Genomic DNA, 22,788 nt, shown 5'->3' on the forward strand with positions numbered 1-22,788 from the left:
TCTTAAGTCATTAAGTTATTTTGGCATGAAACTATTTTTTGTAATGTGTGTGGTCAGATGCAGTGAAAGTATATTTGGCTGTATTTAAGTTATATGTCTTAATTTTGTTTACAGGCATGATTTTTAAAACTTTTCAAAACATCAGCATGGTTTATAGAAATATTTTTTTTAAATATTGCTTACTCCAGAGTTTCATTTTATTTAATGAGCAGGGCTGTTGATAGAAACTAAGGGCCCATGAATAAAATAATTATGTTGGCCCATCACCATTAGTACTTAGCACATATTACATGACTTGTAAGGTTTCCAGTAAATTCAATTAGAAATAGACTTGTAATTTTATTTCTTATCAAGGTAAACACCCACATTAAAAATAGTTTGGAATTTTATGTTTTTATCCAGTCCGTTCGTGGTTCCCGGATGGATTGTGTGGTTTTCTGTGTTTGTGGAAGACAAATATTTTGTTAACAGCACGGAACTGAAAGCCAGCCAGGACTCGGAAGAACTCGAGTTAGGAGCCTCTGCCTCGGACTACTCTGTGCCGAAGAAAGGATCTGTGTCCCACCACAAGACAGGTTAGCAGTGTGTTGAAACTTTCCATAGCCTGGCGTGGTTTTGATTCTTAACACACCGTGTGCTAAGAGCCGTGTTTTAAATATCCAGCATGTAGATAGGCAACAGGTCTCTTGCAAAAAAATAATTTTTTTTTATTAAATTAATCCAGAAAAGTTCTGGGTAATCACAGTTGATGTATTCTTGCCTAAAATTGGATTTTTATTGGGCAGACATCTGTCTTCCTTGTATACTTAACAGAATAGTTTCTGACAGCAATCAGTAAACACTGTATTCAAAAATACTTGGGAAATCAATTGTGGACGTGTTTATGTCGATTGAAGATAGAAATGTAAAGATCATTTAAACTATGCACTGCAGTATTATAAAACAGTTAACATTATTCGACATAAAGTTTTTATGAACCTATTTTAACATACCATAAAATTTGAATTGCAACCAATTAATTGATATTTTCAACTTTTGAAATTTTTAATATTTTAGTCTTAAGCTGTAATGAAGTTGGAAATTATTTTACTGTATGGAAAGTTAATTCTAATATGTACATCTGTTGTGGCTTACGTGGTAATTATTTGACTTGTTATAGTGATTACAATTTTTTGTGTGTGGGGTGAATATCTGTGATAGATAGAAAATTACTAAAATAAATTCTCTAAGCAGGGTTTCCATGAAACACAGCTAACATTTTGTTATTATGCCTTACAAAATGTTTTTTTTATTAAAAAAAAGTAAGACTTAATGATAAAGCACCATAATGTCTGTAACTTATATACACACTTTCTTGAGATCGCCACTTAGTTGGTAATGAACGTGCTATTTTCACCATGCAGCAAAGAAACATACAGCAGTTAAAGTAAGGAGCAAAGAGGCCTTTCAGAAGCTGCTATGATGGTGGGTAAGCAGTTGCAAACCATACTATTTGCTCTGTACTGTACAATCTTGCTTCCTTGCCGTGACATAACAGCCAGTGAAGCGTAGTTGTGCTGGCTTGTAATGGAAATAGGAATTTAAATGTCATAGTTTCCTTAGTATCACCGGACTGGTGGTAACTGATTCGTGGTACGTCCTGTAAGAGTTTGCAGTCGTGAGCAGCCCCAGCATGTTGGCCCCTCGTCGTCAGTAGACTGACGGGGATGTGCAGTAAACAGTTTGTGGCAACACTAATGCCACTTAACTGTGAAGAAACATGTGCCATTGAGTGTGCAGCTTCCAAATTTGAGTCACTTTGTATTTATTAGTTTCATTGCGGTAAGGTTGTGATATTTCGTGATAGCAGTTGTAAGTTGTAATGTGTACTGCATTAAAAAAATATCTTTATATGTAGTAATAAGTGCAGGGGCGTAGCCAGGGGGGGGGGGGGGGTTATGGGTTCAAACCCCCCCCCCCCCCCTAGCACCAAATCTTCAATTAATTTCTTATTCATCACTCAAACAAATTTTATATTAAAATTAATAAAAACTTTACCATTATAATATTTAAATTTAAGAACCGAAAACTGCTAAAATAGTACTATTTTACACCTTAAAATCCTAATTTTCCCAGGGGAGGACCCCCAGATCCCCCACTTTAATACGGGGGGGGGGGGGGGGGCATGCTTCTTAACACCCCCCATACACAAATCCTGGCTACGCCACTGAATAAGTGTAACAAAAGCATGAGTCTGTCAGCCGGTGTAGCAGTCGGGGAGGGTATGCCGGCGACAATGACAGCGAGTGCGTACTGGCCTTGCAGAGCAGCAGTTCCAGCTGGAGACGGACTACATCCAGCGCTGCCTGGGGGAGCTGACGCTGATCCAGGAGTCGCGCCTGGTGCAGCTGCGAGAGTGGGTGGCAGGCCTGCAGCGCGGCAAGGTGCCCTCCGATCAGACCCTGCTGCGCTTCCTGCGCGCGCGCGACTTCAACGTGGAGAAGGCGCGCGAGATGCTGTCCCAGTCGCTGCTGTGGCGCAAGAAGCACCAGGTGGACCGCATCCTGTCCGAGTACAGCGTGCCGCAGGTCGTCACGGACTACTTCCCCGGCGGCTGGCACAACTGCGACAAAGGTGGCTGCACTGGTCGCTATGTAGAGTCCACCGGTGAGGGTGGGAGTAGCTGCTCGAGCATCAAGCAGGCCCCCAGTGAGGGTGGACTTCGCCCTGGCCTCCTTTTATCAAGGACCCTTAATAATGTTTAATATAATTACAAAATGCTAAAGGAATATTTGTTCATCTACAAACAGCTAAAGGCATCAATGATTGGGTCTGCAGAATTGTTAGTTGGTTTCTCACAAGCAGTATTCTGTATCAAATACTTGAGCTGGTACAAGTTTTGTAAAGACAGTCAAAATTGTCTGTAAAGATATGGTTTACGCATTAATATTTTAAATAAAGAACAAGGAGTGGGTCTGTTCTTTATTTATTGTGGGTCGTGAGAAAACTGGGTTATGCATGGCCATAGGCGTGCCTACAGGGGGGCCATGGCCCCCCCTAATGTAATCACTCAGATCGTCATTTTCTCTAATGCGTTCGTTAATATTCGTATATTCCTGGCACTGTGACACTCAAACTGTTTTTCAGTGTTGCAGCGTGTTAATTAACAATATTTTTAAACATTTTATCGTTCTGGAAATACAGCCGCCTTAGTTTATTTAAAACACGAGGTCATGGCCAAGCAAAAAAAAAAGAGGTTTGTTAAAGTTCTGTTGTCTGAATTGCTGTGTTTGCATTCACTAAAAAGAAGTTCATTTGAAGGTAGATCTGGACCAAGCTATTGGAAAATTCGAGGGGGGGGGGGGGGGAATGTGTAAGTACCCTCTAAACATTGTCCATGAAAAAAAAACGTATTTTCAAGATTGTTAAAATTATACGGATATATATATTAACTAGTAAACATATCTCGTTGATACTGCACACAAATATAAACACTGCAATGAGTGAATGTGTTTAGGCTATTTAACATTCTAAATTCAGCTTCTGATTTAAAAATTTAGCAGGGCCCCCCCTAATGGAAATGTCTGGGCACGCCTATGTGCATGGCATCAAGGAATGAAGACTGATGGCATTCTGAGTTGTTGGCAACCAAATATAAATTCAGCCAACATACCCTCCTGCCTACTGTTATTGTACTGGCCCAGTGGATCGTGATCTTCAGCAAATCATTGTCAGTCAAGTCCCTTCATTTCTGCAAGCTACCTTATCACTTAAGTTTCTTGCTCTTTGGTAACACTGGGTCATATTCCAGATCTCAAGTGGGCACCACACACAATGAATGAAACCCTTGTGCTACACTACAGTTATGTTCCTTCAGTTGTGTTAAGTAGTTAAGGTGAACCAGTTTTGAATGGATTTTTCAAGTGGATAACTGTTGAGATGAATTTATGTATGTTACCACCTTCCTTCGTTAAACACAGTTTACAACAACTATTTCACAAATAGAATGACTTTTAAAATTAATAGGTGATTTTTAGAAACATTATAAGAGCTACTATGTTGATATAAATGAAGCTATAGGAAGTCCAGTGTGAAAAATTAACAGTAGTACATCCAGCCCACCCATTTTTTAAATATAGGTTGGCTTTGTTGCAATGAACTCTGATGAATTTTTTAGGTTTTTGGCACCACTGCTGACCCGAAGTATGTACCTGTATTGCGGAAAGGCTGTTTTAGTGAATGTAGTAGTCAGATGGATGTTGGGGCCACATCCACACAGAGTCTGTGGCTTTGTGAATGTGGCAGTGGTTAGTGATAGCTGGTATTATCTGTTGGTTTTCCAGATGGGCAACCATTATACATCTTACGGTTGGGTCAGATGGATGTGAAAGGCCTCATCAAGTCTATTGGCGAAGAAGGACTTCTTCAGTTGGTATGTGTGGAACATGTTTAAATAAGTGTTACTTCATTACATTTACAAATACAGCAGTTGATGATTACCTCATATCATGGCATGATAAGAGGAAACTGTACAGGTTTTAGAAACACACTCTCCCAGTTGTTAGTATAATTTATGGAAAAATATTGTCTTTCAGTGACCAAAAATTTTAACTTCCCACTTTTCAGATGCTCGTTTTGAACTAAAGGAAACCTTAAGTGATATATTGGAAGTCATAAGTATGAAAATTAAAAGTAAAAAAAAAAATCTTTTTAAACTGCAGTTTAAAGCCAAGTTTTTATTATTATTATACTATCAATATGAACCAAAAAAAGCAATATGCAAAGTTAAAAGCCCAAAATGATCATTTTATACATTTACTTGTGATGTTTCTCAGCATGCCTTAAGCAACATCATACAGTATCAGCTATAGACCAATTTTTATTTACTTTGAAAATTAATAAAAACTAAATTATTATTTTTACTTCAGACATAATATTGTAGGTTTTTAAATAAAAGCAAAAACTAAAGATATATGAAAATAATTGTATATTTTAATAGAAAAAAATACTGTAATCGAGATGAAATTTGCTTTATTTTGTGTTTTGCGTTTCATTTCGGTATTGACAAGGATTATGGTTTTTGGCGGCGTATTGAATTTAATTTTGCTGCTATTTTGCCTTTAATGTTATTCACCACATAATCTTGCCTGTACAGTAGAGGGTGACTCTGGAGCGGCTGTGAGCTGCAGCAGACCTGTGTCAAGCATGGGTGTGTGCGCAGACCTGTGTCGAGCGTGGGTGTGTGCGCAGACGCTGCACGTGTGCGAGGAGGGCTTGCAGCTGATGGAGGACGCGACGCGTGCGCTGGGCCGGCCCGTGTCCACCTGGGCCCTGCTCGTGGACCTGGAAGGACTGAACATGCGCCACCTCTGGCGCCCGGGCATACGGGTGAGGCGACCGTGTGCCTGTGCTTTGGAGCACTTTCCTCTACCATTAGGCATTACTGATACCTCTCACACACTGATCTGCTACCAAATAAATATGTACATGGAAAATGAAAACCCTTTCAAGAAAATTATGAATTCACAAATTTACTAATGCTAGGTCATATTTACTAAAAAAAAAAAATTTGTTATATGTTCCAACTGTCTGTAATATGGATTCTTTACAAGAATATTTTTAAGAAATTTTTACTGTATGCATAAAATGTTGTAATATTATTCTTCGTTGATTACAGCTATTCTTAAAATGAGTAAGAAACATTTATTGGTTGTCTTCCACCTTCTTTGCTGGAACTTGATGTATCTAGTTATGGGACAGTTGATAATAAGTATAACCCATACCTTCGCTTGCCTTTCAAAAACTTGTAACAAAAATACAAATTTTATTGACCCCTGGAAATTTTTTTAAAATGTAAAAATGAGGACATACAAATAAAGAAATAATTTAAGAAATGTGAATATTTAGACTTAAAACACATTTTTGATATTCTTCTTAATGATTTCACCAAGTTATGTCTGCATTGCTAATTTTCATAGCTCCATTTCAATGTAAAGTTCATATAGGATTTTAAACTTGCAGTAAAACCTTTTTTATCCGGCCTTCGTTGATCCAGACCTCTATATAATCCAGATCAGGTTTGTAGACACTTTATATAGTATTCACATAAAAATGATGGTTGTATTCTACATCTCTGCAAACAAAGACAGTTAGCAGATGACAATGTTTATAACTGTGCTTCATCCAAACATCGTACCTGTTTGAAGTAGAAGAAATACAAATTTATGGTTAAGAAATTATGTGAAAAGTTACTTTTATTTTATTTAATGAGTTGTAAACATTATAAGGCATGTATGCTGTGTAATTTTGTTACAAAACACAGTTTTTTTCCCCGTAGTGAATGGCAAGTCTGCTTATTTACGTAAGAATTTTGTTTCGCTTACAGCCATATTACCTGGATTATCCAGGTTTTCAATTATCAGGATAGGCTAGGTTCAACTGTGTTTGAGAATGTGTTGGTTTTTGAATTCAAAGTTCATTTGAAGCGTTATTTATATCATCAGAAAAACTTTAATTTCTTGATAATTTTGTTATAGTTCAGTTTGTGATGGTGTTCGCTGTGAGATGGGTTAGAGTCCTGATGTGATAGGATAATTTGTAGCTGTTGGCATTGAGACACAAATTACATCCAGTAAACAAGTACATATATATATACTAAGGAAGCAGATTATTTTCTTTGCCACATGGCATGTTTAGGTTTATTTTTAATTTCCAATTTTGAAATATTACAGGCTCTTCTTAAAATAATAGAGATGGTGGAGGCCAACTACCCTGAGACGATGGGCCGAGTGCTGATCATCAGAGCACCGCGCGTCTTCCCCATCTTGTGGACGCTGGTCAGCACCTTCATAGGTGAGGCCCCAGTGTGTACCAGTACTTGCCATACACCTCCCAGTGCGTGTCAGTACTTGCTGTACACTTCCCAGTGTGTACCAGTACTTGCTGTACACTTCCCAGTGTGCATCAGTACTTGCTGTACACCTCCCAGTGTGCATCAGTACTTGCTGTACACCTCCCAGTGTGCATCAGTACTTGCTGTACACCTCCCAGTGTGCATCAGTACTTGCTGTACACCTCCCAGTGTGCATCAGTACTTGCTGTACACCTCCCAGTGTGTGTCAGTACTTGCCGTACACTTCCCAACACAGTTATATGATGCACTGTACTGAACTTTATGGATAGGAACAAGCGTGTATTTTGAATTATTTTAAACCGAATAACACCTCAGCCATATGCCACACACCATACAACATCGAAATGGAAATTAATACACCTTTTAGCACCGAAATGTAATTAAAAGTAGGAAACAATCAGCAATTTGACAAAACTCACTCAAATTTCAAAGATTTTATATTTAATCATTGTTAATTCATTGGATGTAATTATTTGGCATTAATTTTGTACCAATACACGTGAACTAAACAGATTGGAATAAATTAATATTACATTGTTTGATCTTGTATGTATTAATAATGTTGGCAAATTAGCCTATATATTTTTCTGAGTAGTTGTGTTCTTGACATGCTTATTGTTATTAGTAATGTTTTGTTTTATAAGTGCATCTTAAGTATGTCAGTCAAGTTGAGACTATTTTGGTGAAATTAGTACTAAGAAATATCGTAGTTTATTTTTTTAAATTCTTTATTATATTTATGAATGAAGACAATATTAGAAATAAAAACAATAACACTGAAATCTCAGTTTTAAAAACGAAATTGGCCTAAAAATAAAACCATATGTGACATTAACTTGTGGCTGTCTTGTTATGCAATTTATTGTATGCATTATGTTATCAACTAAACAGCTGTTGTGTTGAGTGCGTAGGATGTTGACACTTCGATCGCCCAAATTGAAATTGGTTATCCAAACATTGAAAGCTGAGATTCAGATAGACTGATCACTTTGAGGTAGCAAGTGAATGGTTGTGTGTGCGTGCTGTGTGTGCGTGTTGTGGCAGCATCGTGCTGGTAGTAAGATCAGAGTTGAAGGAAGTGTGCTGTGGACTTGTTGTTAGACTCAGATGACTCTCAGTAACAGCTCGATAGCAGCAAATGACACGTGATGTTGAACTGTCTTAACGTTGTCAGAGTTGAAGGAAGTGTGCTGTGGACTTATCGTTAGACTCAGATGACTCTCAGTAACAGCTCGATAGCAGCAAACGACACGCGATGTCGAACTGTCCTGACGTTGTCTCTTCGACAGATGACAACACTCGCAGCAAGTTCCTGTTCTACGGAGGGAACGACTACCAGGGGGCGGGCGGCCTGGCGGACTACATCCCTCCGGAGCACATCCCTGACTTCCTGGGCGGCCGCTGCAGGGTGAGTGTCGCCGTGACCCGCTCCCGGCTCGAGCGATGACTTGCGTGCGTCAGGCACGTAACGTCGTGAGATCGTCGGAGGAGGAGAGAGCAGGCCGCAAAGCCGGTAATCAAGCTAAAAACGTGTGCAGAGACACAATTACCTACAGGTTGCTCTTTGAAGACACACATGGGCACACCATTTTTTTGGTTATAGTTAATTTTTTCTCGGTCAGAGTTGGTTTCTGAAGAACCTGGTTCAAGCAGCATAACGTCGCAACTGCATGTCGGCGCAGAAATAGTAGTATTTAACTGTATGAGTCCTATCTCTGAAGCACCATCTCGTGTGAGTACTGGTGCTTCCGTTAATTTTTTTTTTTATATTGCTGTTTAAGGGACTGCTTCAACAGTTCTCACTCTTACACATAGAAGACAAAATAAAAAACAATTCCTGTAACATTTATTCAGAAGCTGCAAATGCATAGCTCAGAAATATACTTTCTTGTTAATTTTTTTTTTTTGCTAGGCCATTTATTTTAAAACCTCCGTGCTGAATAGAAAACCCATTTTAAATACATTTAATTTGCTGACAAAATGTTATAAAGTGTACCTCATGGATGGTTTATGTCAATTATTTTCATTATGAGAGATTTACTAAACATGTCTTTTTGAAGAAAATGTATGACCATCAAATTTTAAGTTAAATGAGTCGTAGGACCTCGCATACATTTTGGCCTCCGTCACACAAATATGCAACCAAGCCAGGTGGGTCCCTTTGCTGTCAATATAACTTGATGTACCAGGCATTAATTTGTGTGAAATTGTATGCGGCTTAAAACGGGATTGTTTTTCCAGCAAGTGTGTGTCTTGAGTGCTCGTTGTTGAAGAAGGTAGTGAGTGAGTGAGTGAGTGAGTGAGTGAGTGAGTGAGTGAGTGAGTGAGTGAGTGAGTGAGTGAGTGAGTGAGTGAGTGGGACTGGCTAATACTGTACGTTCTGTACTGATGCAGATGCATGCTTTGGCCTCGCCCAATACGGTCCCCTCGTCTCTCTACAGCTCGGCCGCCTCCGCAGAGAACAGCGCAGTAAGATCACCGTCTGTTGTCGTGTAGCTTTGCTGCTCTGTGGTCCCGGCTTCAGTCCCTTCCCGCGGCACTCGGTCCGGCCCGCAGACAGCGCGTCTGTCCCAGTGTTCGTTCTGTGTGCTTCACCAGCGCACACCCTTGTACACCCTTCACTTTTAGTCTTACACAGCTCCTTGAAGGATAAGAGAGCTATTTTGAAAAAGATAGTAATATTGAAAAGTTCGCCAGAAAATGTTTTAACCCTTTCAGCCTATTCGTCCTCTGAAGTGGACAATTTATAACTCAATACTCAATGATACATGGAGTTTATCAAACCTTGAATGTGTGGATTAACATGTATGTACCTACATTCTAGTGGACAACGTACTTTTTGACTGGGAAATAAATAAATGTTATTTTACTTTTATTAATTATTATAAAATTATTATACAGTAATATTATAATCATAGCATAAGATTATTACCACACAAAAAATTATAAGCAAACTTTTTTTTATTTATTTGTTTATTTTATACGCATTGTTACATGCACAACAACACTTAAAAGTTAGTTTAAAGGATGTGCACGATAGACAAGACAACAACATACAACTACTAAAATACACTCTTCTAAAGACCAAACGATGGACAGAAACACAGATATAATTAATTAAATGAAAAGTTTTTAAAACACAACAATGTCATCTGAGAGAAAAATACTGTAATGAAATAGAAAAGAATTAAAAAAAATTTCTGTTTATTTTGTGAGAACTTCCAAGATTATTATAATTTTTGCATGAGTTTATATAAAATATCATTATTTATACTTAAAAGTACAAAAAAATGAAGTCAGATAGCTGTAAAACATAGGAACTCTTAAACCAATGTTATCCAACATGTATTTACAGTTAATTTTTGTATTATAAGAATTTTTTACGAAGAGTGTATCAAAGTAAATTCGCAGATCAAAGAGAGATGATACATTAGGATGATGAAATTGGTTATGAGTTATCAATTTGATTAGTTTATTTTGAATATTTTAAATTTTATTACTATCGATTAAGTTAATACTATTCCAGATTATAGAGGAATATTCCAGTTTAGATCTTATAAAGAAAAGTATAGTGTCAAAATTGAATCGAACAGTCATAGCATGGAAAGAAATGTATTTTTAAAGAGGGGAAAAATTCTACAGGAGTTAGAGATTATAAAATCTACATGGTCATGAAAAAATAATTTTGAGTCTAAAATAATTCCCAAATCTTTTAAAGAGGAGGTTTTTATAATAGGAGTTTTATTTACAAAGTACGTAGTCATGTTTGATTGGTACATATTTTCGTGTGAAGGAAATAATTTTAGTTTTTTCTATGTTAAGATCTACAAGATTTGAGTTACACCAATTATTAATTTCATTAATATCTAATAGAAGTAATAAGCAGTGATTCGAAGAAGTAATTTTTCAATAAATTTTCAGATAGTCTGCGTATAGAACACAAATAGAGTACTATTTAAGACCCAGGGAGATATCATCAATGAAAATATTGAATAATAAAAGTGATATCGAGTTTCGCTTTGAGGAACTCGTGAGCTAGCTTTTTAATATGCAGAATTAAAATTTTCAATAGAAACAAAAAAAACTATGATTTTTTAAGTGAACCAATTAAGTAAATTATTACAGAAGCCAAAATTAGATAATTTATTTAATAGTATTGAGTGATTAACTATGTCAAAAGCTTTGACTATTGTTTAGTTACAATAAAAAATTTAAATGAGATATATCTTAGGAATTGACAAAGTGTAACTAAAGGGCTGATATTTTCTTTAAATATGTCATGGCTGTAAAATGTTTTCATATGATAAATATTATTGAAATATTGGCGTCTGAGCTTACACACACCAAAAGAAAGAAGGCAGTGTAGTATGTACTTACAAATGGAAGTGTGTTGGAAGAAGAGGTTTGTGTAAAAACTGGTACCAGTAGTGTTAAATAGAGCAAGTGAAGTACTGTGAATGAAAAGAACTGGGCTAAGGAATAAATTGAAGAACACTTGCTATCTATTCTCAGAAAATTGAAGTTTGAACATGATAAAAAAAAACCTATAGAGTTTAAAAACCGTAGTTTTGGAAAATGAGCTTTGTTGAGGACGATCGACTGCAACATTAATGAGAATATTCAATATTGTTTTTTTCCTGAGATATGAAAATTAAAAAAAACATACATTCTGAATACTTGATGGCAGATTTTTAAACAGCATCAAAACACAATATGTGCTGGTTTTTAATAGCAAATACATATATCTCCATTTGCTTTACTTGCACGGTGTCTGTCATCATAGTGCCACGCATTGCCGTGTGCCATGTGCTCTCTTGAGGTCTGGATTGATGTCAGTATGACACTCGCCATTTGCCATTCCTGGTAACTGTACTCAGAACTGCTGCAAGGCAGGGTGGAAAGGTAGTTAATGTCACAGCTAAATTTGGCAACATTAGTCTTCCTAATACGTAGTTGGCTAGTTTGCCAAAACAACAGTTTACTGCTTGCTAGTTTATGGTTGTGATTTTATCTTGTTCATCCTCTGTCTCTATATGTGTTTCCCTTGTTAAGGGGATAGTTTCTTAAATCATTTTGCTTCTATAGTTATGTATTTTGTGAGAGATTTAAATTGAATCCATAACTTTAAGTATTTTTGATGGTAAATTAATGTTCTTATGAATTTAGTAATTTAATGTATTTTTGAGTTCCATAAAGGCAAAATTATATTTCAATTCCAGTGTGAATTGAAGAAATGAAATGATGCGTTATGCAGTTATGAAATAACCATTAGAAGGCAGCCTTTGTCGTAAAAATCTTTATTTTTAGTTTATAATTCGTAAATCAATAAAAACTTTTTTTCTTTTTTTATAACTCTGGTATCTATGATTTATAAAAAAACCTAATTAGGTTGATTTATAAATTATATAGGGCCTACTAAACATGAAAGGTTTTACAACAAAGGCGCTATTTAAACAGATAATTAAAAACTGTAAATGACACCATTACATGTTCTCAGTTCATGCATTTGGGCTTACATTTTTTTAACACTTATAAATTGATAAAATCTTTAATGAGTAATTGAAGATATGTATTTACATTATTAATTTATTTAAAAACAAGCAAGAACAAAACAATAAGAGAAATAATAAGAACTACCCTCTTATCATACAGTACATTAGCAGTGCTTGTCAGAACACAGCATAAATTAAAATAGCATTAGAGTTACGAATACCGGAAAGTATTAAGCTAAGTATTATGTTATTAATCAAAATCATGTCATACAGGATCATTAGTAGCTGTTAAATTTTAGCATGGTTTTTAATAATGTTATAAAAAATGTATTTGTAAATTAATTTTATTATTTGCAATATTTCAAGACTTCTTTTGCATTTTTCCATTGCAAGATGATCGAATAGAACAATAGTGCTCAGAAATCAAATCAAATTTTTTTTTAAAATAAGAAAGAATAGCTGTTAATTTGTTATTTTATTAATTTGTTTAATTTTATGTAAGCTTTACAAATTGCTGTAAAATTAAAGTTTTAAACTCTATTACACACAACACACGTTTTTTGTATTAGTGATGGACCAGATCCAAATTTTCTCGAATCCGAATCTCAAATTCAAATCCCAGAGAGTACCTCAAATATACCCATTGAATCCGAATCTATGTGTCAAGTGTCAATCATTTATTAACGTACAGTAAATTAAAAATATTAACTAGGTATGGTGTTGAAACATTGTACCTTTTAAATGGTCATTTCACAAACTAAGAGTCCAGACAGAATCAATACATATTGTAATTTTACTTTTGTAATTATGTGTTAAAGGTACGATATCTTGGGTAATGGTAACCAGATAGGTATGAAAACAAAAAAGTCAAACTTGTTTACTTTATAGGTTATGACTTATGAGTGTTGAATTTTTTAATTTCCTCTATTTCCTCTAATATTTTTCTTCAAATTTTTTTTGCTTGAATATTGAATCTTTCAAATACTAAGGATTTGATGGTATTCAAGGATTTGATTGGTATATCCCTAGAAAACCTTATACAGGATGAGGCGACTGGGGCATTTGTCTTACGTATCCGCGCAAAAGCCGGTGTGCGGCTATTGAGCTTAGCGTGGACACTGAGCTAGTAGGTTTGATATTAGTTTATTTTGGGTTTATTCTATGGACAAGGAGGTCGTTAAGGAATGACAAACACTACACAAGTCAAAGAAACTGGGGAAAGGCTCATCTTGAAAAATTGCGAGGAACTGAGACAGCATTTGCCAAGAGTCATTTCAAGAAACTTTGGAAAACCAAAAATTGGGTTTTCATGCTGTGTTCTCTTGAATGTGAATTTAATATTTTACCTTTGCACCAACGTAGCTCGGTGGTTGCTTTACTGTTAAGATTAATTTAGAGGCATATAACTAAACTGGATCAAATAAACCTATATAATGCTTAATATGTATTGCACTAGGTCCACCAATGTAAACTTCAAAACTGTCTGTTCATTTTCAAATAAACTTTAGTTTAAATTAAACTTTAAAATAATTTCATTTCAATTTTTGTAATTTTTATATTTTTTTGTAAGCTGTAAGTTAAAAAATTTAACTATAAATGTTAATGAATTAAGTATAAACATAATTATAAGATGAACATTTTTCAGTGAGATATTAGTTACTTGCTTTGTCACAATGTTGTGTACCTATTGTAATTATTGTTCGCTTTCAAGTTAACTATGTTAAGGTATACAGTCACTGCAGCACAAACCTTCACTGTCTTCTCTACCAATGTTGTGTTTCACACTGTGCAAAATTTGTTAGCATCCAACTCTATGTTGTGAGGACAGGTGTACACTATTAGATCACTATTTGCGAGCTGGTGTAGTTCATTTATTCAAGTGTTGCTTGTGCTGAATTGAACACTACAGTTCCAAAATCAATGTGCACACATCATTATATGTCTCAATTTGTTTTCATTGTTGCCATATGTTGTTTCCTCTTTGTTGTACAGGTCATTTAATGGTTTTTCCACAAAGTCTGCCGTTTGTATTTTCTTCCTCATGTCCTTTTCCTTTGGTGTCCTCAGTCCTCGTTGTCTTCTGTCGTGATATTGGACAAAAGGTGAATACACCACTTAAAATTGGTAACAGCCGCAGTGTTTCTGTGTTATTTACAATCTCGTTCTTTTTGCCTATCATTGTTTTGTGAGACTTGTTTATTTATTGAAGTGAAACTTCTAATGCGACTTCCAACAAGGTGGCGTTAAACGTTTAACGCTACCATGGAGGTTAAAAAAATTACCTCTCTCTCTCTGCCGTTATTTCCATTACGATATACTTACGAGTCGAGGTTTCGATTGCCAAAGAAGTTTCACTTCTATCACGTGTACTAAATTACACTGGCTCTTTTTTTTATTTGATTTTGAAAATATATTGGTTGTTCCCCTTTTCAGTACTTCTTGAACTTGTGTATTTCTATTGTTAAATGTCGTGCACCGTTCAAGCTAGTTGCTCTTGTAGCTGTAGTCGCGTGGGCGTCGCTGGAAGGTGGAAGCAGCGAGGCGTGGGCTGTTGCAGACGACGCTGATCGAGGGCGGGCTGGTGCCCAAGGGCCTCTACATGTCGGAGGGCGACCAGGAGAAGGAAGGGGGCCTGCTGACGGACGACAGCATCTACCGCTCCGTCAGCCTGGGCCGGGGCCAGGTGAGCGCCGGCCTTCTGCTTAGTTGCTTGAATGGCACGTGACCCACGACCATCTTGTCCTTCAGGGGATTGGACATGTTCCAAACTATTTTAAGACATTTTTTTTTAAGTCTTAATTTTGAATTACATCATTACAATTGTGGCCATCTATGAATGTCCATAATATTACTACCTAAATAATTTTTATGATTGTTTTTGAAGGTACATTAATTAAAATATATGAAATATTTTACATTAAAGAAGTTACTTGAAACAATTAACTCATTACAATTATCAAGAATAATTTTATAACTTTTGTTTCCATGGAGAGGACTAAATAAAACATAATGAAACAAGCTTCTCAAATAAATAATATTTTATATAATATACAGTACATATTTCCTTAATAAGTTAGAATTCTCGAATACTTGTAAAATGCCTTTCAACATTCATTGAATCCAATGTTTTTGAAGAGCATCGGGATGAGCTTTTCCCGTCAGTTCCTTGTATTCAATAAACTCCTCTACTGGACCTAGTGCAGGGAGTGAGTGTGCTCTGGACCGCCGGCAGGTGCACGAAGCCCTGATCACGATGGACGACCCCGGCAGCGTGATCACCTGGGACTTCGACGTGATGCGGCAGGACGTGGCGTTCACGGTGCTGCGCACGCGCGAGCCCGTCCCCGCGCACAGCCCGTCAGGTGAGCCACATCCGGCCCGGTGAGAGTAGCTTGTGTGTCCAGATGTTCACCGCTAACTTTTCACCAAGTGCTGCAGTGTTCATTTTATTATGTAATAAAAACATTTTCAAAGACAAAAAAGCAAAGCTAAGAAAGTACTCGACAATGTCCAATAATAATAATATAAAACCTATTTGTATACAGCATATCCAGGGTAATTTTATTCTTATACTTACAGGGACAAGATTATATGGTTGATTGTGATAAAAACCGAAATAACACCGAAATGCATGTTATGTCATGGAGTTAAGTAGTATGTAACCAAAACTTAATTCGAATCGTAAAAAAAAGTAATCATTTAATGTGTGAAATTTAGGGATTGTCATTTCCGAACAAAAAATTGTACTAATGTGCGTGGATCAGAAAAATTATTTTAATTTGTTTCATTGTGCCTCTCTTCTTATTGGATTACTTTTTAAACTACAAATTTCACTAATTTATTTTAATTCCTCAGAATGTAGTACTTGTTTTACACCAATTTGTTACAAATTATTTTATTGTAAAACAAACAGCATATGAATTTTGTCACTGTTTTTGGTGGAATAAGTATTCCAAAACAACTTAAAAATAAAATAAAAACAATAACACTGAATTCATCTGTTTTAAAAATGAAATGGGACTAAAAATAAAAGCATAAAATAAAGTCTTTACTCATACATTATTAATGTTATAGTTTTTATTACTCTTTCATGCATTTTCCTTGAAAGGTGTACATAAGGCAAGCAGTGTTGTTTCGTGTGATGGCAAGAGACGGCGAGCGAGGTGAGAGGTGAGGGGTTGTCGTGTGTCGCAGGCGCGCTGCAGACCATCCAGAACATGAACCCTCTGGCTCCGGACCTGGAGCACCGCTCCGTGATCGACAAGGCCTGGCAGGAGGGGCGGGACTACTTCCGGGTGGAGCCCGCCCTCGTCTGTCACGACGGGGAGAGCATCCAGGCGAGTCTCTGTTCGCTGTAGTGCACGAGGACACTGCTGCTTCTCGTGTGGTCTAGGAACCTCCGTGAAACGGCATGTGTTAACTTAAAATGTCCCACCCTCGGCCGAAGAGCCTGGGTTAAATTTCCGGCCAGGTCCCGGGAGTTTCCGCTCGTGGGAAACTTCCCTTCTTAGGTCGAGGACTGGATGTTTGTGTTGTCCAATGATGTCCATACCGTAGAAGGTGCTGATGAGCCAATGATGGTTCCTGTCGCCTAGTACGCCCGGTCGCACCATGGTCATGTCCCTGTGGCGAAGGCTGAAAATTCAAAACCCTCTCCGGGCCGATCACCCATTCACCACCTTCAAATGTTCCATGATTGCATGCGTTTTGGATAATATTAGGAAGATAAAAAATATCTGTTAGTACTGTTAATATAAATACCGTGCTTTATCACATAATCGTTGTACGCACATACTTATTGCCTGCTCATAATTGTCGAATACGCACAGTCATCTCAGGGTTATGTTAGGGTGTAAAAATTTGGAGGAAATAAATTCTTGCATAAACGTTGCATAAAGTTTTTGGCCCTGCTATTATATTAGAAGCACTTTGCGTAGGTAATTTTCCCATATAAAACAATGTACTATTTTAAATTTGAAAGCCATCATTAAATTCTGATTCTACAAATTTTGTCTGATATGATTTTCTTTTGAAGACGTTTGCATTGCGTTGCCTATGTTCAGGTAGTTAAATGTCCTTTTGAAACTGGTGCATTTAGTATCTGATGTGAAGGACATTTCCTCCTCGGTTTCATGCGGTGTACAACCTGGCAGATTTGAGAGTAGCGCAGGTGTGGTGCGTGCCGTGGTGTGTGTGCCGTGCTGAAGGCTATAGTGCGTGCCTGCTGGCTACGTGGTGCGTGAGCGCGGTGCGGTGACGAGCGTGGCGTGTGGCGTGCGCAGGGCTCGCACGTGGCCAGCCACGTGGGCACGTACGTGCTGCAGTGGAAGCTGCACCTGGCGCAGCCCCAGGACCTGCTGGACTCCATCACCGCGGCCAAGGCCCAGGTCATGTACTACTACGAGAAGCTCAGCTCCGCCGACTACAGGTCAGCCGTCACCCGCCTTGCGACGCCCGGGTCGGCCGTGGGAGGCGGGATCCTGTTCATGAGTCTTCACGTCAGCGGCGTGGCTCAGTGGCCAAGCGCATTGTCTGGCAATCTGCCTGCTCGGATTCCATACCCACTGCTACTTTTTATTTTTTTATTTCTCACAATATTAAACTGTTAATTACAGAATTTAAATATATTTAAACAGGTGACTGTTTGTGTGTATTTAAAAATAATATTTTGAATTTAGTAAAGTTTACCGTAATTTAGTTAATTAATATATTCAAACAGGGAATTGGTTTTAATGATAGATTTTTGAATTGTATTTACTTTAGAGCATGGTTTGTGATAGTAACTTTCGTCCTTCAATAGTAATGTTTAGCAATCATTTAGCAATTTTAATTGTCATATCATCATTTAATCCTTTTTCTTTGTGCGTTCAGAGCAGATGATGGCTCTGGCAGAAGTTAAAAATCCCTTAAAGTCAGCCATTACTGTACCTTTTTTTTTCGACAGTTCTGAACCGCATCTTGCCACTTGTCTGCAGTAATTTTTCATAAAAACGTATTGTTTTATTAGAAAATGGAAACCCAACAAGAATTTTCTATTAGTGAAGTGATTAGTAAACAACTAGAAACAACTTTTATTGAAAATTTAAGGAAAAAAAAATATTTCACCGGTGCTCTTCTTTATGCTAAAAATTAAAATAAAATCACAAACCACGCTCTACAGTAAATACAATTCAAAAATGTATAGTGTAAAACAGTTCCTATTTAAATACATATATATTAATTAACTAAATTACAGTAAACTTTACTAAATTAAATTTATAATTTTTAAATATGTATATTTAATGTTAAGATACATTTAAATTATGTGGACAATAGTTTAACAGTGCAAAGGAAAAAGAATTAAAATTAAAATTAAAAAAACCGTGGCAGAATGGGTGTCAAACCCGAGCCGGCAGATTGCCAGACAATGTGCTTGACCACTGAGCCACGCCACTGATGTGAAAATTCATGAACAGGATCCCTCAAACTCCATTTTAAAATCTTTAAAGAGCTTTTTCTTAAGAGCTTTTTCTTGCCTCCTAGGGTCCACTCGGGTGAGATATTTCAGGACTACCTGCTTCTTCTCACAAAGTGTAAGCCCAATTGCTGAGCCCTGACTCGGACCCTCCCCGTGTTAGAAAATATTACATAAGTCTTTATAAGGTGAAGAATGATGAGTTTCTATCCACATTACTGTAATATTGCAGTTGGCTTTACATAGTACATGGTTTGGGACACACAGATGTAATTTTCAATTAGAATGCAGTTTTGCGATGCTAGTGTTTAGTAAATAGTGAGTACAACCGCAGTGGCACTCGTGCCAGCTGTGCGGTGGTAACCAGACAACGAGCGGTGCGTCTCGCCGAGAGGGAACATGCGTGGTGGTGTGTGTGTGTGTGTTCCAGGGGCTCCATGTCGAGCCTGCAGTCGGGACACAGCGCCTTCTCGGCCCTGAGCAAGAGCAGTGTTGCCAGCTCGTGCCCCTCCAGATGATGCCACGGCGTCTCCTGACGGCAGTTGTCGCCCTGCTCACCCCTCCCGCCCCCCTCCTCGTCCAGTTAGCACTCGCACTAGTACACACAGTGTACGCTCCCCGCTCCCCTTGCTTCGATAGTTAGTCGGGCGGCGACGTGTCTAGGGGGTGGACCTCTGGAGCAATATTACCGCAGTCATCTGTCAGTCGTACGTTCCAACTTCAAGGACAAATTTGTATGTTGTAAAGCTATTCCTTTTATTTTTGCTTGAATTATTATTTTCAGTATTATTTTGTGTAAGTTACATATATAGGTTGTAGACTTTTTCAAACTTGTGTATACTTTTCCTGTTATTTAAAAGCTTACGGTAATCCTTTTTCTCATGATCATGATGCAATGTTTGTATTGTTGTCTGGGAAATATTTAAAAACTAATAATTATCACACTGGACTACCATGCGGTAGCAAATTATATATGTTCGTAGTCAGGCTGGGCTTTGAAATATTGTACATATTTCTTTGTAATTTGCCAGGGCCAGTTGGTGACAAACAAAGCACATCATAAGAAAGCCCAACAGCCAGTCAGGATGATCATTGAAAGTTTAAAGCAACTGCCTAAGAAATAGTTGCAAATTGGAAGTTGTGAGAAAACTGGTTGTTATTTATTTTATTTTATTAAAAACATTAAAGAAAGCTACATGTTCTATTATAACGTACTAGACAGTGCAGAGAGATTGAAAATTAGAGAAAAAACCTATTTGAATGGTTTTAAAAGTAGAAAAAAACCCACAAGTTTTTTTTTAAAAGAAACAATCATAAGTATTCAGTGAACAGTTATATATAAAGCATCGTAAACCTTGTATTTTGCATTAAATTTTCAAATGGTAAGTGACGTAAGTAATGGTATCATTACTTTCAGTAACAAAAAATATATTTAATGTTCTTATTTTCATTTGGAGTCCATTAATTTTTGCTAATGTTTTTTTTTTGGAACAAAATACTTTGTATGTCTATAAATGGAGCAGGCAGATGCTGTGTTTAGTTTTGATAACTGTTTGGAGGAACTGAGTGTTTGCCGATGTTTGTCGTTCCCAGCCCCAATCTGTGATACTCCCAAGATGTCGGATGTGTAGTGGACAGTTTCAAAATGTGGGGCCTTATAGTTCTGTACTGTCACAGCTTAAAGCAAAATGGAGTCTGGAAGCTGTTGTCTGTACAGCTGTTTTTACTGGCTGGCAACTAGTTTCAAACAGTTTAGCGCTGTGGTGGTGACTATGGCGGAGAGACAGGCTGTTATCTCAAAATATACTTTAACACAATATTTACGTAAGCTTTCATAGATGACAATCTATTAAATGGTGCTTATTAAATAATATGCGTCAGTTTAAATTAGTGAAAATAAAAATGATTTATATAACGTTTAATTTTTAGTCTATTTCACAAGTTACTAATTTAGTTGTACACTACAAGGTAGAAGCAATCCAGCCAAACCAGTAATATGTACCTCATTAAAACAAAACAAAACTTTCTAAGGATTTTTCATTGAGGTATATTCACTACGTTTGATGGTTATTTTCTAACCTGCTTTGTACCATAATTTGTGTATTGCTGCCTGTACGATATGAATAGTGACGTAAGTATCGTCTTGTGATGTATCCTTGATTCTAGCTGCTCTATTTTTTTTGCAGTTTTGAGGGAGTTTAGTTGTTTAAGTATTGAAGATACTGTTTCTACCTGCGAGTCGGGCATTTTGGAAAACTAAGTGGAACCCTTATATAACAACCAGGGTAGTAGCGATCCAGGCTACAGCAGTAAAGCTTAATTACGGTTATGTACGCCTACATAGCCTATGATATCACTATTGTTTAATACAATAATTTGCCATAGAGTCTGTTAATTTATGATTTTGCTGTGAACTGTTGTAGTGTACAGCTGTTGTTTTTCCCATTGAGTAATACAATATCACACTGATTAAAAAGAAAACATTTCCTGTTGTGCAGCCAGGCAATAAGTATTTCAGTTGAAGGTAACTGGAGTTTGACACGGATGCGTGCAGTATCACATCAAACTCAAAATACGGTCAAGCAGTCGAGACTAAAGGAATTCACTATAATTATTTTTGGCATGTTCGATGTAGTGATGCACTAGGAATGTCAGGGGGAGGGTTGATGAGAGATTGTACCCACACAAGTGATGCAAACAGAAGTGCTTCATATGTTCAGGCAGTTTCTGTGCTGATGGTTCACGTAACTGTGTCACTTTGACCGTTTACTTGGCTAGTGTAGGTTTTAGTGTATGATAACTCAGAGTTGTTTGTATGCAGTTGTTTCTTGATGACTCTCTGCTGTTTATTCCTCTGTAAGTACTGTCATGTTTACAAACTACGACTGTGTAGTTAACAAAAAATCTAAAAAATTGTTTCAATTTTTTATTTTTTTTTTGGAACCCAAGTTCTAGATTACCATAATACAGCCTTTAATTCTTCTTTTAAGGTCCAGTCTCTCATGCAATGTCAGTAGATTTTACTTAGTGTTATCTTATAGCAGTAAAATAGCACCCAATTCTTCATACGGTAATTACAATCATTTGTGTGACATTTGGCAATTTTCTAAAAATGTATAATTTTCGATCAAGCAACAAATTGAAAGAGCTTTTGCAGTAAATGTACAGGAATAGCTCTTATCTAACAGTAAAGACAAGAAAATGGAATAACCAACGTGAGCGTAAGACTGAGTCGTAAGTGAATTAAATGGTAAAGGTAAATAATAAATTAAATTCAAGCAATAATATACAAATAGTATTTTATTTCATTAGGTAAAAAGAGAAAGAAAAAAAAGTTTGTTGAATTGAGGTCACATAATTGTGAAGTTTTAAGAAATGCTATGTTAAATACATAGTAGATTTTACAAGGAGGGAAGTAAAAGCACCTATTTTATTCGAACACCAAAACTTCAGTGTGTGTGAGACAAATTAGATTTAATTAAGTTTCTTAAGTGCCAAAAATCCATAGATTTTCTTGTTCATCTGCTTGTACCATTTGAAAAATTCTGTCCATGCTTTTCAGGAATGGTTAAAATGTTTGTTATTTATTGCTGCAGTTTTTATGGATGAAACCAAAGAATTTAGCATATTGAATGGCTGTTGTTGATTCGAGAGACGGGAGCTCTCAAACATGTCCAGATGATGTCCAGATGGTACTGATGTAGTGATGTGTGATGAATCCATCCAGCGTAGAGGTTAGCGCTTGTGACGTAGAGCGTCACTTGAAAGGCAGAGATATTTTTGTGTACTTTTGTTTTGAGTGAAGTTTCAACTGATTTATCAGTATTTAGAAACATATTTTTTATAATGTTCAAGTGAAATAACTGTTGAGTAATGCCACATGTTGACCGTGAGGAAAAAAAAAACAATGTAAATATTTTAGATCTGTATAAAAATTTACTGTGTTGTAA

The 22,788-nt window shown here is 36.8% G+C and overlaps 1 protein-coding gene across 2 annotated transcripts in view; it reads left to right on the plus strand.

Moving 5' to 3' along the window:
• The window catches only part of LOC134530143 (SEC14-like protein 1), a 122,334-nt gene extending 99,546 nt beyond the window's left edge, over positions 1 to 22,788 (plus strand). The window contains exons 6-16 of one of the 2 annotated variants that reach the window (XM_063364765.1): positions 472 to 575; positions 2,305 to 2,613; positions 4,323 to 4,411; positions 5,230 to 5,367; positions 6,711 to 6,831; positions 8,182 to 8,300; positions 14,942 to 15,067; positions 15,617 to 15,746; positions 16,579 to 16,721; positions 17,667 to 17,812; positions 19,269 to 22,788. In XM_063364765.1, the coding sequence (XP_063220835.1) occupies positions 472 to 575; positions 2,305 to 2,613; positions 4,323 to 4,411; positions 5,230 to 5,367; positions 6,711 to 6,831; positions 8,182 to 8,300; positions 14,942 to 15,067; positions 15,617 to 15,746; positions 16,579 to 16,721; positions 17,667 to 17,812; positions 19,269 to 19,356 (1,513 nt within the window). In that variant the 3' untranslated portion in view covers positions 19,357 to 22,788. The other variant, XM_063364764.1, reaches the window with a different exon arrangement.

The sequence above is a fragment of the Bacillus rossius genome, chromosome 3 (assembly GCF_032445375.1).
Source record: "Bacillus rossius redtenbacheri isolate Brsri chromosome 3, Brsri_v3, whole genome shotgun sequence".
Lineage (NCBI taxonomy): Eukaryota > Metazoa > Arthropoda > Insecta > Phasmatodea > Bacillidae > Bacillus > Bacillus rossius.